At 36.5% G+C, this 17,462-nt stretch overlaps 1 protein-coding gene across 3 annotated transcripts in view; it reads right to left on the bottom strand.

Annotated features, from left to right (window-relative positions):
* Window positions 1-1,311: 1,311 nt before the first annotated feature.
* Window positions 1,312-17,462, bottom strand: part of ITGB1 (integrin subunit beta 1) — a 42,691-nt gene continuing 26,540 nt past the window's right edge. For 2 of the 3 annotated variants that reach the window (XM_060006158.1, XM_060006159.1), the window contains exons 7-16: window positions 16,742-16,897; window positions 15,866-15,961; window positions 15,475-15,564; window positions 13,875-14,015; window positions 13,504-13,703; window positions 11,763-12,001; window positions 11,319-11,541; window positions 10,421-10,653; window positions 8,216-8,382; window positions 1,312-2,209 (exon numbers count right to left, since the gene is read on the bottom strand). In XM_060006158.1, coding sequence (XP_059862141.1) covers window positions 2,144-2,209; window positions 8,216-8,382; window positions 10,421-10,653; window positions 11,319-11,541; window positions 11,763-12,001; window positions 13,504-13,703; window positions 13,875-14,015; window positions 15,475-15,564; window positions 15,866-15,961; window positions 16,742-16,897 — 1,611 coding nt within the window. In that variant the 3' untranslated portion in view covers window positions 1,312-2,143. Of the gene's footprint in view, window positions 2,210-7,186; window positions 7,277-8,215; window positions 8,383-10,420; window positions 10,654-11,318; window positions 11,542-11,762; window positions 12,002-13,503; window positions 13,704-13,874; window positions 14,016-15,474; window positions 15,565-15,865; window positions 15,962-16,741; window positions 16,898-17,462 lie in introns of those variants that run through there. The other variant, XM_060006160.1, reaches the window with a different exon arrangement.

The raw sequence follows: 17,462 nt of genomic DNA, 5'->3' as shown, positions 1-17,462 counted from the left end.
AATAAAAGGATTTCTATAGTCAGAAAATCTGTTTATAAATTATAATATAAAATTAAAAATTCACCATATTTCAGCATCAAAAACATATGCCAGGAAAAAGAATCATGTATTGAATATAACAGAAAATAGGCTCTGTTCCTATTTATAAAAAAATCTCATTATAAAAGTAAACTGGTGGAGCAGAAATATGGTATTCAGTTCATCGGGTTATGCCTCAGGTGTAAGGAAATGCGTTGAACCAAGCGGCAGTGTGGGTGGTGGCAATGGAAAATGAAACAGGTGAAATGGATAGTTCATGAAAGAGGTAATTTTCCTCATAAAGATGTATAATTCTCAACTGAAAGATGATTTAGTCTAAGCCAGGAAATACATTTAAGTGGAACAGGTAAAAAAGATACCAATTTTTTTAAATGGGAGGGGCACTGCAAATGTGAGAGGCGGGTAAAGTTGAAACTTTTACCACAATCCTCTCCCCAAATCTCTGACACTTATTGTATTGCTCCAGGAAGGGATATATTTCTTTCAATAAGCTTCACACAAGTATTTTTTATGGATACATATACTTTCTAACATAAATAAACCAAAGCCAAATGAAAATAGAAACTTATCAGAAACGTAACAATTCCCTGTCTATATCTTAAATAAAATGATATAATTTCCAGCTTCTAGTTAATAGCTCTAAGAGGATGTTCATAAAGAGTTAATTCTGCTTAATACAGGGATGAAACCTATCTCCTAGGGAGGTAAGAGAAGGGTGGGGAGAGAAGGGGATTTATCCAGTATTGTATGGAGAGCCCAGAGACAGTCTGAAATCTTATTTTACCGTCTCTCTCCTTCCTTCCCTTCCTTCTTTCCTTCTCTCTTTTAGTCTAAGTAAAATACCCAATGACCAGGAATTTTCTGTCACTCTCTTTAAGCTATAAAAATTTTAGGCACACAAACTGACAAAATATATAAAACCCAAACATCCAATTTAAATATTTTAGGCATTTTTATTTAATAAATAACTTCAGTAAATAGCATTGTAAAAAGTGAACTGTTAAAATTAAAAGGCACTTAAAATAGAATGTGGCTAGTATGAAACCAAACAGGAAATTCAAACAGTGAGAAGTAAATATACAGTGGCCTGTTACATCACTAATTGAAATTAAGAATTGCTTAACTGATGGCTGTTGCATAAGCCATAGTACAATGTCACATGGTCATTAAAAAGGCAAATGTACAGCTAAAACATCAATGAAAAAGTACTGATAACAAAAGTCTTACCCAAAATCGCAAACAAATACATTAAAAGATTAGAAGAGGTGATAAAAAGCACCAGGCTTTAAACAAAATAAAATGAATAAACTAAAATAAATTCACCCAGAGGTCCCCAATTCAGCAAATACTATGTAAATTAAGGCCTTTATATAAATCAAGGACTTTTTTTTGCAGAAAATTCCCCAATACTTTTAAACAAGGCTTGAATTTAAAAAAAGAAGGCATAAAAGTTACCAAGATTAAGTAACTCTTGAAATGGCACACAGGTTTTAAAGCTATGTTTTCCCTTCCTAACTCTCTGACTTTTCCCATGGCCTTTGTAGATCAAACATTTCATTATTTTACACAAGCAACTCCCAACATACTCATCTTTCAGATACATCATGTTATCAGTCATGTCTAATAAGGAAAATAACAAAATAACAAATTTAAAACAATTCTAAACTAGCTAGAAGGACATTCACTTTGGATTCTGTATAACTGAAAAGTGACATATCTGCAAAGCAAGAAATCAGTTTTAATACTTGATTAAGAGAAACTCTCATCATACTCATTACTTTAACTACTGCCCTTTCAATCACTCTAGAAATATCGCTTAATCCACTAAGAGCTGGATTTCAACAGTCCAGGAGGAAAAGGTCAAAAAGGCACAATGCAACCTTAGATGATAAGGATAACCATCCTGTCTCAAGTCTTCTGTCAGTCCCTGGCATTGATTATAACATTATTTTCAAAATAATAAAAAAATTTTCAAATTATACATATTGTACATTTTCAGAACCTGCCCAAGAGAGAACCACAGCAACACTGCCCTGAAACTACCTTACTGTGGGTGTGGAATTACTACTTTGCACCCAGTGTTGTGGATACGCACTGGCAGCGCTCACTTTCCCTCATACTTCGGATTGACAACAGTTGTCACAGCACTCTTATAAATAGGATTTTCACCCTAAAAAAAAAGAGAAAAGTTATCAGTCACTCTAATGAAGTCATGTAACATTATTTATAAGACAATATTAAAAGTAAAGATCATTTTCATAAGTCATTTCCATTTTATCTGTCCAGGCATCACAGTGAATTTTTTAAAAGGCATTAAAAAGTTTACACAAAATTTGAAAATGAAAGCTTTGCCCTACAAGTCTAAAGGCACCCCTGTCATCTGGCATTATTTCCTTTCTGACCCATTCCTCCACTGGAGGGCATGCTGTTAACGGCTTCTCTCTTTTAAACTGGCTTTGAATGGCTGTCTTGAAACTAATTTTGAACTTAAGGAATTCTTCTGCCATCAACTGCCTGATTCTTAACCCTTTACTGTGCACAAAGGTGCCTGATAATGAAGACTCCTTGGCTTTTCACCTCTGTGAGGGAGATATTCTTCTGAGGCTCTGCCACAAAAGTTGTGGAGAGTTCTGGGGTAAGACTGTCACAGTGTCACTGCGAGCACAGGACCTCCACCAAGGCATCACATTGCCGCATCTGCTTAGACAAAAATAATTTCCATTCTTCATGAAATAATTGCTATTCTTCAATATCGTACTGATGAAATATTTTATTTTATTGTTAATTCTGTATTTTACTAAAGAGTACTGAAATCAAGCCCAGTAAATGACTCCAAGCCATAAACACAAGAGATTTTTCAATATCCAAAACTTTACTGACACAGGAAGATAACATACATCCCCATGCTATCATTTTCTTAAAAAATTCTCTTATGCTAAGTGATACATTTAAATATCTGCTACAGCATTCTTTCTCCTGCTTGAAAGTCAAGTGAGAAATATGGCCAAATATTCCTATCTCAGAGGAAATAACAGTGAGCACAAATGAAACAAATATTAAAGAAAAACTTAAAACATTTAAATTTTAGGCAAAAATTAAGATTTTGAAATGCTGTTTAGTTTTATATCTTACTATAGAACCATTTGAGGTGATTTCAAAAAATATAGAAGGCATCTAAACAGTAATTTTTGCTTTTAAATTTTATTCACACTTGACTGCAGGTTATATTTGGATATAGTTTCCATTGCCACAATTTCTGCCTCCTAGCAGGGTACAGTTTGGTGGATGACAAACATGAAGATAAAATTAAGGCGCTCTGAAACAGTACAAAAGAGAATTATGTACATAAAAAGGGAACAGTATAAGAAAAAAGGGATTGACTCTGAGAAGATCAGGGATATTGTCAAAATGAAACTGTAGATAAAACACTGAAAGGTATACAGACACACATACACATGCAGTCAAGGTGTTGGGGAAAGAATGGCACAGTTAGGTAGAAATATACATAGCTCAGAAGTTTTTAAAGGGTGCACGTGTATGTTTTGAGGAGTGGGGAAGGGAAAGGAGACAAGAAAGAAGACAGTGCCAGATCACGAAAGGTCCTGTGTGCCATGCTAAAAAGACTGAATTTATCTTGCAGACAGGAAATCACTGAGGGAAAATGCAACATATAAGGGCTGGGTCTTGAGAGACACCAAATAAACCACTATGACTTCAGCTTAGCAGTGAGCCTGGATACCGACTGAATCGTGCCAAAGTGCCTTAGCCCCACCCCACAAAACACAATTTGACCAGTCATTTCTGAAACATGGAGGAACTCAGGATCCCTCAGAGACAAACATCATATAATCTGGATGATAAAAAATCACATAGGATATCAAACTCTGAGCTGTCATCCCAACTAGAGCTAAAATATGATTATACAGACATTGTAGCAGACATTTCATAATGGAGACCGGAGTCTGGATCCCGGCAACTACATTGCTAATGAGTGATCAGTACAAGTAAGTTACATTCTTTATTTCCACCTTCCTATTATATGAAGCTAGGACTGCCCATTCTTTCAAATATGCTAGGAAAATAAATTACCATTTAATTGTTTCTTTAAACTAATGCATTAGATAAATCTAATGTTTAATACTTATAAGGGAGGTAACAACAACAACAAAAAATGGAGAACAACAACAACAAAAAAAAACGAAAGAAAAAAACACCTAAGTTATAGATGAATCCAAAGTACGATTTACACGGCAGAACTTACCTTTGGAGAAAAGTTTGCCTTTTCAAATACACAAACATTTATACTTATTATTTCAAAGTCCATTCAAACAAAATTTTAACATGCAAGGTTAGAGGTAAAATTAAATTATCTGCATTGGGCATCACCTTAAACGAAGGTAAGCTAAAATAATGCAGATTAGTTCCCACGTTCAGAGTGCAACCCCTCCCCATCCCAACAAAAAGCAAAGCCTATTTAAATCAAGAGAGCAGGGTTATGTTCAGCAGTGACGTCCTCTGATCTCAGTAAATGTCATCCTGTGCTCCCTCTGGAAGGGCGGACATGGTGACAGCATCATTTCTGTGGTGTGTTAGAAATGCAGTGCACAACCGTGGGGATTAGCAGCCCACATTTAATGTGCTTAACAGCTTTAACAATTACAAAGCTGATAATCTGATTTTTTTAATGTACCTACATGAGTAGTCTTATGTGCTGAAATAATCAGAGTGCCTATTATTTGAAATATGTTAATGATATAATTGACTGGCAACCTTGGTCCCATATTGGAAAAGTGCTTTATAAGCCATGATTTGTTTTAATTTCTTAATGCTCATTCATTAATTTCTATTGTTTATTTCTACTTTAATTTTTCTTGAGAAAACATCTCAAAATAACCTGTAGCCATTAATTTGCCTGGATTTCACTAATGAATAAATTTTTACAAAACTTTCGCATCTTGAATTGCTCAAAATGCTTATTTTGACTGAAGAAGTAATACTGTAGCCAAAAACTGACTTAACAATGAAAACATTAAGTTTCACTATTAATTGTTGATAATTTCCTTCAAAGCACAATTTAACAGACAGCAAAGGTGAAAATTTCACCTTTCAATAGGAGATACAGAAACTTTTCTCATATAAGAAGTAACCACACGAAAGAGTCAATATTTGATTGTTTTTGACAGGGACGGAGGGAGGGAGGGAAAGGGATCCCAGCAAATCAGTTTCCTTCTAAAACTAACTTTCTGTAAAGCATTAAGTGAGAAAGAAAAGAATGCATCAGATCTCATACTAACAGGAAAACGTACCAAACTACACATATATGAACCTGACAATAATTTTCTGCCATCAAATTTAACTTTGCCATTTCAAAAGTCTTAAAATCTGCTTAGAAAGAAAAGAAAAATCTTGCAGGTAATGGTTTCTGATGTTATCAGTACTTCCTGTATCTCTTAAAAATATTAAACATTCCTGTACTTTAAGATCTTGTTATTATTTTATAAGCACACTTCTCAGCAGAGTAAATAAGCAAATCTGCAGTGTTGGTTTCTAGGTAACAAAGTGATCTCCCAGTTACAATGTCTGCCCAACACAGTAGTGCTAGAATAACACTAACACCATTAAGTTAAGCAGAAATACCAAAAAGTGTCATTTTTTGTAAAGAGTGATCTCCCTCTTCCTAACCAGGTAACAGCGTCTCCCGAAGACAGACACTGATTGCTACTAATATAAGGTAGTGGTTAAGAACCTGGATCCTGGAGCCCAGGGGCCTGGGTTTGAATCTCAGCTCTTCCACTAACTAGCCCTGCGAACTTAGCCAAGTTACTGAACCCTTCTGTGCCTCAGTTTTCCAATATGTGAAATAAGAATAAAAGTAGTTAGGAGGGCTTCCCTGGTGGCGCAGTGGTTGAGAGTCCGCCTGCTGATGCAGGGGACACGGGTTCGTGCCCCGGTCCAGGAAGATCCCACATGCCGCAGAGCGGCTGGGCCCGTGAGCCATGTCCGCTGAGCCTGCGCGTCCGGAGCCTGTGCTCCGCAACGGGAGAGGCCACAACAGTGAGAGGCCCACGTACCGCAAAGAAAGAAAAAAAAAGTAGTTAGGAAAGGAAAGAAGAGTTCTGGATCACCAGTCAGGAGAATTGGTCCTAATCACAATCTTTTTATCGGAGAGTTTTAGGGGCTTACATAATTATATTAAAACATGCTAGAAGCACTTCATGAAAACTCAGTTACAAGGAAAGAAGCCTGTCCACTACTGCTAAAAGAGAAAATGATAAATTTGTCATCCAGGTAAAGCATATACTCACCAAAGTAGCTTACCCTAGCTTAGAGAATACGTTAACCAAGCTTTATTACCACTATGAAATTTTCAACTAAGTTTTTATTTAAAACTATAATAGGATTTTTCTCTTTAAAGTCTTTGTTACCTTTCAAAAAGAGTTCAGTGTTAGCTTTGAGTATTAGAATTATTCAATAACTAAGAAGAAGAAATATATATAAATAAAAGGTTCTGATTTTTAAAGTAATTTTAAGTTACAGTCAAGAACTAAAGATTTTCAAAATATTTCTAGAATCAATAACGATGACACTGTAGTTATATATTATACAAATGTTATACCAGGTTACATTTATTCTATTTTGAACTTTAGTTTTCATGTTCACTTTTCATTGTTTCACCCTAAAACTTACATATAATGATTTGTTATATTATTATAAGGATAACAATACTACCTAAAGCAAAGGACTCTAGTAAGGATTATAACTGACAGGCTGCTATCATACACTACAGTCATTAGCCAAGAACAACCACACCAAACAATATCACTACTGACTCCATGTTAAAGCTCTGGGAAGTGACCCAATGCCATTCTACTTACTAAGTGGAAGAGCTGGGATTCAACCCAGGTCTCTCTGATCACAAAGCACATTCTCTTTTCACTACAACACAGCTGCTGCTTCTATACCATAAAGCTTAATCCAAAGCCCCTCTAAACATTAACTGCATTAACACACAAAAAGAAAAGCCATAGTATAGCCATATAAATAAAGCCAGACTTAAAAAAAAAAAAAAAAGGCAGCAATAGTGATAAAGGGCACACAGTGCAGTAGAAAGGATAAATTTCACATGCAAAGACAGAAAATGAAAGAAAATACGAACGGCAACTTAGAGACCAGCTTTACGTCCATAGTTTGGATTCTTGAAATTATTAATAGGACTCTTGTAAATCGGATTTTCTTGCTAAAGTAAAAGAAATAGTTTCTAATGACTTCATCAGAAAAAAGCTGACATGTATAGTGTTTAAACACTATAAAAGAGAATTTTTACTATTTTTACACTTCCAAAATTAATTTTTTTAAAAAACCCAAGCAAATTGTAGTAAAATGCAAATAACTAAAATTCATTTACAATTTAACAATACTGAAGATTGTCACTGCTTTCTTGTATCAAAAGATGAATACACGAAGGCCAACGCTTGGCCACCTCGGCCTCCCACCCCACGCTTCAAAGCACTAACTGCTGGCGTCAACTTTCATCACTTGCAGCTTCTAAATTTTTATAAAGCCAGGTTTATTAAGTTGTAAAATCGCAGAGAATAAAAATACCCTTTTTAAGTACACAGTTCCATGAATTCTCAAATGTATAAACACACCCACAATGAAGATCATCCCACGATCCCTCGGGCCCCTTCCCCCAGCTCCAGCCCCTGCAAACCACTGGATCTCATTCCTGCCTCTAGGGTTTTACCTTTTCCAGACTGTCATATAAGTGGAGTCATACAGTATGTAGCCTTTTGAGTCTGGCTGCGTTCTACTTAGGTTTCTTTGTTGGGGGAAAAGAAAAACAGAAAAAGCTTTCTACTGAATAGCTTGCTATTACTTAGGATTCTATTTTACATGAGAAAAAAAAGGCAGAAGAGCAGATTTAAGATTAAAATTATTAAGGAAATAAAAACAATGACCACAGTAACCAGAAGAAACATTCTTAATTGTTTTGTTTTAATAGGATATACTTAAGATGTTTTCTATTTTTCACTAAATGCAAGTTTTCTGAATAATAAATTTTGGGGAGAATAAAATATTTAAAGGACTTTAATAATCAGCTTTAGAGCTAATAAGTCTTAGAAATGTTACATTTGCTTTATGAATCACCCTGCTTTTTACATGATTTCCAACTTACCGTGTCCCATTTGGCATTCATTTTTTCCTTTTCAAATTTGGCAAATTCCCTTCTGTCATGAATGATCATTAAAAGCTTCCAAATCAGCAGCAATGCAAGGCCAATAAGAACAATTCCAGCAACCACACCTGCTACAATTGGGATAATGTCTGGACCAGTGGGGCACTCTGTAAAGTAAGAAGCAAAGGATGAGCACATAAGGGATTAGAATGTGAAGGTACAGCCAAAATTACAAAGAGCTGGGCAGTCTCATAAAAAAACACACAGAAATTAAAATCCCAAGGTAAGTGAATGTACACTATCCCAAAGAAGCTATAAAAAAGATACTAGAAGTAACATGGGTTTACAAGACCCCAGTGTACATGATCAATAAAGAAAAGTCATGTATTTCTATGTATTATATAGAAATTGATTTCTACAATTTGGAAATTGAAATTTAGAAAATGGTATTTTCTACAATAGCACCAAAAATCATGATATACCTATGTATAAATCTAAGAAAATATGTGCAAGATTTACATGCTAAAAATTATTAAACACTGATGAAAAAAAGACCTGAATAAATGGAGAGAGATTCCATGTTCATGGATTAGAAGACTCAACATTGTTAAAATGTCAATTCTCCCCCAATTTTTTTTAAATAATTAATTTATTTTTATTTTTGGCTGCATTGGGTCTTCGTTGCTGCGCGTGGGCTTTCTCTAGTTGCGACGGGCAGGGGCTACTCTTCGTTGCAGTGCACGGGCTTCTCACTGCACTGGCTTCTCTTGTTGTGGAGCATGGGCTCTAGGCACACAGGCTCAGTAGTTGTGGCACAAGGGCTCTAGAGCGCAGGCTCAGTAGTTGTGGCGCACGGGCTTAGTCACTCTGCAGCATGTGGGGTCTTCCTGGACCAGGGCTCAAACCCATGTCCCCTGCACTGGCAGGCGGATTCTTAACCACTGCACCACCAGGGAAGTCCCTCCCCCAATTTGATCTATAAACTCAATGCTATCCCAATCAAAATCCTGGCAGGACGTGTAGATATCAAGCAAGTTTATTCTAAAATTTACAAAGAAGTAGGAGAACTAGGAAAGTGTTTCAAAAGCACTTTCAGAAAAGAACAAAGTTGGACAACTTGTATTACCAGATTTCACAACTAGCTGTGAAGCAACACTAACTGAGACAGTGTGGTATTGGCTAAAGGACAGATGCCTGGATTAATGGAAAACAATCAAGAGTCAGGAACAGGCCCACATATATAAGGTCATCTCATTTTCAACCAAGGTGGAGAAAGGTCAACCTTTTCAACAAATGGTGCAAGAACGACTGGAAATCTACATATAAAAAACTGGACCCCACTCCATATACTAAGATCAGCTCACAGTGGGTTACGGACCTAAATGGAAAACCAGAACTATAAAACTTTTAGAAGAAAACACAGGAGAAAAATCCTTACGAACCTGAATTAGGCAAAGAGTTCTAAGACATAATAGTAAAGAGCAAGATCTATAAAAGAAAAACCTGGTAAATCGTAGTTCATCAAAATTTAAGCTTCTGGTCTTCAGAAAACACTTAAGAAAATGAAAAGACAAGGAGGCACAGACTGTGAGACAATATTTGAAAAATACATATGCAAAACAATAGAGACTTTAGAAAAACAGTTTGGCTGTTTCTTCTGAAGTTAACTATATGCCTCCAAAATCCATTCCTAATATTTATCCAGGAGAAATTAAAACTTACATTCCCATAAAAATCTGACCACAAATGTAGAAAATTCCAAAGTATATTAAAAGCACCCAGAAAAACCAAGATAAAAATGTTTCATCTTTTGAGAAGCTGAACAAATTCACGCTGTATAACATCCTTTAACAAATTATCTTTCCCAGTGTCCAAACCTAAAATCAACTCATATTTAAATATCATTAATAATGATGGTGCTCTTACCGAGAGCCTACGGCCAGGCGCCCTGCTGAGGGCTCTATGTGGGCTACTACATTTACTCCTCGGACTCCCCATTCAGAAAACTTAAAACCTGCTTTCACTTTCCCTTACTTATTAATTAAATACTAGTTTAAGCTTTGAGAGATTAAAAGTGTCCCAACTTGGACATATAATAGTCCAGCTGGCAGCTGTTCCTAGATATTAGGGCAACTGCCAATAGCCCTAAGCAGTAAAAAGACATAAAAGAAAATGCAAAGAATTTTGAAATGATCAGATTTCTACCTGGAGTCTCTACAACATGAACAGTGGCCTCATTGTTCCCATTCACTGAATATGTGAAGTAGAACCAGCAATCATCAACGTCCTTCTCCTTACAATGGGACAGGGGATCCACCTGGCCTGGCTGGGGCAACCTGTCCCGATTTTCAACCTTGGTAATGTTGAAATGTGAACATTCCTGAGCACACGTGTCTTTCTTTTCTCCTTTGTTGAAGGCTCGGCACTGAACACATTCCCTATTAAAATGCAAATGATTACATTTATTATTTAAAATAATATTTGCTTAAAGATTATTTTGTGTGCTAGACTCAAAATTTAACCACATTAAGCCAAGAGCAATAGAAGAAGATATAAATAAATGAAGAAACATATTTCTGGATGGGGAAACTGAACATAAAGATGCTAGTTTCCCAAGTGATATTATAGATTTATTACAGCTCAAACTAAAATCCTCCAAAAGAAATAAGAGTAGGAAAATAAAACTAGCCCTATCAGATATTTAATACACAATTTAAAGCCAAAATAACTTTTGAAACGTGTTGCTGGTACAATAGTAGTCCTTTCTTCAAGGGACAAAACTCAATTTTATTTAGTTTAGTCAAAAGATAGTTAATTAAGCAATTGGTAATGCTAATTTAACAAAGGTTACCACATGGATTCACTTACATAGCAAACTCAGATTGAAATAATTGTACCATCACTCTCGTACGACACATTTCAGTATCATGTGACAAACACCAGCTACTGAGAAATAATTTTTAAGATTTAAAAACTGGGCTTCAATGTGACAGTTTATTTACAGCGTAACCTGATGTTAGCGCTGTTCTCTGTATTGTGTGCTGATACAGAGGCCAACAGACAGCGAGTTCTCACCCATTTCAAGCAATTCGGAAATACTCACTTATGCTCGGCACAGACTCCAAGGCACGTCTGGCACATCTCACAGGTCGGCCCTTGGAACTTGGGATCTGTACACTTACAGGCGCCACACTCACAGACGCCCCGGCCATTGCAGATTTGCCCATTCACAGCCGTGCAGGAGGTAGTGTCCAGAGAACAGTCACAGGCACTGCCCGTGTAGTTAGGGTTGCATTCACACACACGACACTTGCAGACACCATTTCCTGCCAATAAAAAATATCATTTCTCATAACAATGGTAAAAATGTAAAATCAGAGCATTGACCGAAAAGAGAAAACAAGCAATAACATGTAAGAAAGGCTGTCTGTGGGATGGAGTGACCCTCAATGCTGCCCTTTTTCTATTTATCCACTAAGCAAACTCAGGATTTTTTATTGTATTAGATAGGACCACATTTTATAACCATTTTCAGACCCCTTCTCACCTCCACAAATTAAGCCATTGGATCTATCACAGTTGAAATTATCACACTCGCAGAATTTGCCAGAATAAATTTCGTTTGTATTATCCCTCTTCCGACACACACACTGTCCACAGACACATTCTCCGTTGTTGCTACATATTTCTGAACTGTTCTCTTTCCTGCAGTAAGCGTCCATATCTTCACTGTTCACCTCATCTGTGCTACATTCACAATGTCTCCCAACACGTCCCTCGTTGCACCTAAACAGAGTCCAAAATTTCAGTCACATAAAATAAAAATAAGTGAAAGTAACAAATCATGCTGTGAGAAAGACTGGGAGAGGAAGTAAGACTATGAACATTATCTTCAAACTACCATTTTATTACATGTCATGCCACACGTCACAGACGTGCACAAAAGTGTACCTATGCACACACACAGAGCCATTCAAATCCATATGGAATCTACACAGGGGCCCAGGAAAAAAAGCCCTCTTCAGGAAAGTGACCATTTTGATCAAGATGAAAATACAATCTAGCAATGAACAGGTGAACAAGACATTTAGAAACATAGGATAAACTTATTTTTAAAAGTGCTATGTTTTCAAATGATATGCTATTTATTACATTTGCTATTATAGGTGAAGCAACCGTCCAATTGTTAATCTAATAAACACACCCCAAAAGGTGCATGGAAGTTGAAGAAAAACATACTGAGCCTATCATTTGAAAATATAACTAACATACTGTTTAAAAATAAATTTATCCTATGGATCCAGACTTTTCAGCCACACTGCATATTTTTAGAACACCTAGTGTTCAGGCATTGAAGAAACTAGTTCTGTATCTGGTAAATACGCAAAAAGAAGGAAGGCAAAGCATTTTCAAGATGATCTTTCAGTTAAGTAATATTTTACTAAAAATGGATCTACACAATTCAGTCAGGACATGTATGACATGGAAAATTTAAAAATGTAACATTTTAATTGTTATTTACAATAGAAAGCTAATAACTGATGGCAAAATACAGCCATCTATTTTTCTCATGATTAAAAACGCTTCAAAGCATAGTCATTTGGGGCTGACATCTGCATCAAAATATTCTTCCCTCCTCCTATTCTTTTAAAATATTCTTCCCTCCTCCTATTCTTTCAAGGAGAAAGATTATTCAGAGTACATTCAATTTTAATTTTTAATTAAAAAGTAATCACAGTATGAAAATAAAATTTAAAATAATCTGACTATAGTTTTGTTAGTAGTAGATTCTATGTTCTGAGAATACTGTTTTCTTTTCAATTTTACAAAGTATATTGGTTTTTTAAAAACTATTCCAGCGATTCAGAAGTACATGTAATACACAGTGAACATCCTTTACTGCTTCCTAATTCCATTTCCCAGATACAATCACTATTATTTTATATAAGCTTATTTAGCTCTAGAGAATTCAGACTGCTATGATGAGAGGAAAACCCAAATGCTACCTTAACCATTTGTTAAATATACATCTTAGATGGCTATAAAAGCTTTTATTTTACAGTAAAGGACAGTCTGCCTAAGAAAAAAAAAAAGGCAGGGAAGAGCTTTCCATAAATAGCACACACAAGATCATCAAATTGATCTTGTGGTGAGCAACAGTGGCTGGAACAATCATTTATTTGCTCCAGTAGACAGAATCTCTCTGGACGCCCAAACAGAGCCTGCCCCTGCAGCCGTCCCAGCCGCAGTCCCCCCACACCCCGTCACTCTCCACAGCCCCAGCTCACCTGCAGGCTCCACATTCAAAGGTCCCATTGCCATCATGGCACTTGGGACTGCTAGGGATGCCTTCACTCTGGCATTCACATTCACAGATGAACTGAAGAATAATCTCTACTTCTTCAGTGAAGCCCAGAGGCTTAATTTTAATGGTTTCAGAATTCTTATTTGGACATTTATTTGAAGTTACGCTGATTTCAAATTGAACCTTAAGGGAAAACAAGAAGATAAGTTAACAACTAAGCAATTTAAATCTACTAAAAAAATTGCAAAAAGCCACTCCAAATTATATTTCTTTAACTGTTTCTCAAATTATAAACTACATTGCCTGTAAACAAGCAGTTTTTTCTTTTCTTCAGAAAACGTTTATGTAACATACCTCATCCCCAATGGAAATATTAGAGCATTTTCTCCCATTTTCCCCTGTTCCATTCACCCCATTCTTGCAGTAAGACTTGTAATTTATTGTTACTCCTTCTGGTAATTTGCTGTTTTCCAAAATGACTTCTGAAGACAAGGACTAAAAGAAAGACTATTAAACAGAGGAAAGGCAAACAAATGCTACTATAAAATAAGTTGAATGCATAAATCCAATGGGTAAAATGAACTGTTAAGAAACAGTATCATTTAAATAAAATATCTGAAGCCAAATCTTGAGTGACCAGAAAACACAAAACCCAGAGAAATGGGCTCTAATTAATAAGGATCAATTCTTCAAAATAATGTACATGACTGAAAAAAGTATTTATGGTTTAATTACTGAGTTTGAAATTTTAATGATGATACAGCACAGAGGGCTGATATTAATTATGAGGAGTCCTAAGAACTCAGAACACTTTCCTCCCCCAGTGGCAACACAGCTCTCCTCTGACCCTACCAACTTCCAGCTCACTAGGGACTAAAGTAAATGATCTACTACATTGTCTGGGAACAAATCTGCTGAGGCGCAGTTGCAGCCCTGCGCCCTCACCCCCCAAAAAAAGAAAACCTGAAGTGGGAGGATTCAAGGCACTGTGTTTTTAGAACAGCAGATTGCTCAGGACCAATGGAGAAGGCTGCAGCAGCAAGCTCTCTCCTGGTCACACTCCTGCATGGATGGAGTTGGGAAAGCATTAAGATATGCTGTAAAGACAGAGAACAAAACAGCTATGGGAGAGACAGGGAACAACCAGAATCTAGAAAATCTCTGTAAAAACCTCTCTCTTCAAGTAGGGTCTTTCCAAAAAATTCTGGGAACCCCTAGCATGAGGTAGAAAATATCTAAAATTCAACCCATCAAAAGGCTGGGGTGGTGTACACAAGTACAGGATGGTTACTGTCATATTACAAAGGCCTCCAGACGACTTACAACAGTTATTGACCAACGGTGAATGAGTATCACTAAAGTACTCTGAACTAAAGCTCAAGATGGAGAAAATTCCTCCTTAATTTCAACTTCCTTCCAATCTGGGGGGAAAAAAATCTTATCTTATTAAAATGGTAAGTCAAATATATGTAAATACATTCATATATACTTTATGGTACATGCATATATGACTGTGTGTACCTCTTGAAAACAGAGAACTATATACCCTGAATATATGTCAAGAGAAGAATTAGCAAAATAAAAAAGCTTTTCTGGCACAATTCATCAAAATAGATGAATCTATAAAAAGAAGGGGTGGAAAAAGAAGACTGAGGTCATCCTATAAATCTAAATATAAGTTGTTTCACACTTGCTTTCCAACAAGGAGACCTATTACTTAACAACATTAAAATAGAATTTAGAAATTTTCCCCACATGCCTTTGTGACATTTTGCTCTGCAGATCATTATGTATTTGTAAGAGAATATGAGTTTTTCCTCCAGATGCAGAATTTAAGTTTTATGTTGTCTTCTGGGGCTTGCTAAATTGTGTATGAAAGGACTTTTACTTTTTTTGAGAAAAGTATTCTCCACAGGGTATTGCCCAAAACAGATCTTATTTAAAATGCACTCACATTGTATGCATCGATGATCAACTGAATTACATTGCTAGAATTTGCAGATAATGTTCCTACTGCTGACTTAGGGATCAAATTTTTCAGTTCCTGCAATTAAAAGATAAAACATGAAATACAAGTACTGCTCATTCAACTAATTAGCATCTACTGAGTACTTACTATTTATTTTTAAATAACAGTTCTCGATACATTTCCTAAATAAACTTAAGGAGTCAGACCTAAAAACAACTAGCTTTACAATGTAACTAAAATTAATATACACCACTTTTTTTTTTAGCTGGTGACATTTTCCCGCATTTCAATTCAGACATATCATTTTGCCTCTAATGACTAAACAAAAAGGGTCTAGAAATGTGTTCCTCTTTTGATCTCACATGTATATATTTACCTTGTAAACGGGCTGAAATTCTTCAGTAACTGCAAAAATCGTCTGAATGTTATTTTCACTTAGTTTTTGGACAAGGTGAGCAATAGAAGGATAATCCTAAGAAATTAAGTAATAAAATTTAGTATGTAATTACATCCAATCTACTCCAGGTTTTCAATACTTGCTGAAAATAATGATTTGCAGATATCAACTGGATTACTTACAAAAGACTGCTTGAAACAACACAAATTATTGCTGAAGTGGGTGCTGTCTAGTGGGTTTCTAATCCTCTTCTATCTTTGTATGTAAATTTTAAATTTCCATAATAAAAAGACTTTAAAGAGCAAGATTATCTGTGTATATTAAATGTCAGAACAATGAAAGTAAAGAACTGCCAGTAATTAAAGGTTATATTATCTCCGTATCACTTAAGAAAAAGACCAAGATTCAGCAAGGTTTAGATTTCTTTCAGACCTTGAATAATTTGCCAATCTTTATTTTCAGCAGAGGCAGGGTGCCTGCTTTCTTAAATCATGTATAAATAAGACAAGGAGTGTTAAGACTATACAAATGATTTGATTAGACATAATATCAAGCTTGCTACCCCTTGACGTACGCGAGTGAGAGGAGACAGAGCTCTGGGCTGAGGCGCAGAGTCGGGAGTCAGCAGCTCCCTTCACCCCCGGGCCCTCATCTACAGGGAAGGAAGCAAGCACAAAGCCAGAGCCTCAAAACAGCAGCACGCGCTTTCCTGCACATTAGGTCAGGGCCCAACTTACCAAAATAACAAAACCCCAAACCCTGACGAACCCACAAGCCAGTCACCCACAACACTCTTAGCATTAGACGCTAAGCTCAACCTGCATCCATTCAATACGTAAGGAGCTAAGCACTTACATAATAATGGCTCATCGTGTACACATCATTTTCCAGGTGACACTGTCCATCATTTGGCAAAACAATGCCACCAAGTTTCCCATCTCCAGCAAAGTGAAACCCAGCATCCGTGGAAAACACCAGCAGCCGTGTCACATTCCTCCAGCCAATCAATGACTCAAAAAGAAAAGGATTTCAATTTTAAAATACTACCCACAATTCAGCATAAATCTTTTCATCTTTATGTAGGCTACCACTGTATCTCAACCTAATTCCGTACCTTCTCTTTTCACGATGCCAATATCCTTGAGGGTGAGGGCACAGAGACCACTGAATAAAACTCCCCACCCCACTGTAGAACTCCACCCTGCCTGGCTGTCCACCTCTCTCAGCTCTTTTTTAAAAACTGTATCTTTTAAAGTCCATGTCTCTCTCCCCATTAGAAAGTACACTCGCTCTGTGCAGGGCAGGGACCACCATCAGGTTTTGTGCTTCATCTTATCTTCAGCGGGCAGCACAGTGCTTGGCACATAGTAGGTGCTTAATGAGTAAATGCAGATGTCTCAGCCCACACCCATCTTGGCCCAAATATCACTGTCTCATTCCCATCCATCCTTGCTCCACCTTCCGTAGCGTATACTTCCTTTATCAGCCACCACATTAGGCCTTCCTTTTTTAATTACAGAAAAAAGTACCTTCTCCAAAGACTTGCCCTGCTTAATTCCACCCATTCTAACCCATC

This window comes from Delphinus delphis, chromosome 2 (genome assembly GCF_949987515.2).
Source record: "Delphinus delphis chromosome 2, mDelDel1.2, whole genome shotgun sequence".
Classification (NCBI taxonomy): Eukaryota; Metazoa; Chordata; class Mammalia; order Artiodactyla; family Delphinidae; genus Delphinus; species Delphinus delphis.
Note: the sequence above shows the minus strand (reverse complement) of the source record. Positions and strands in the feature narration are given on the sequence as shown.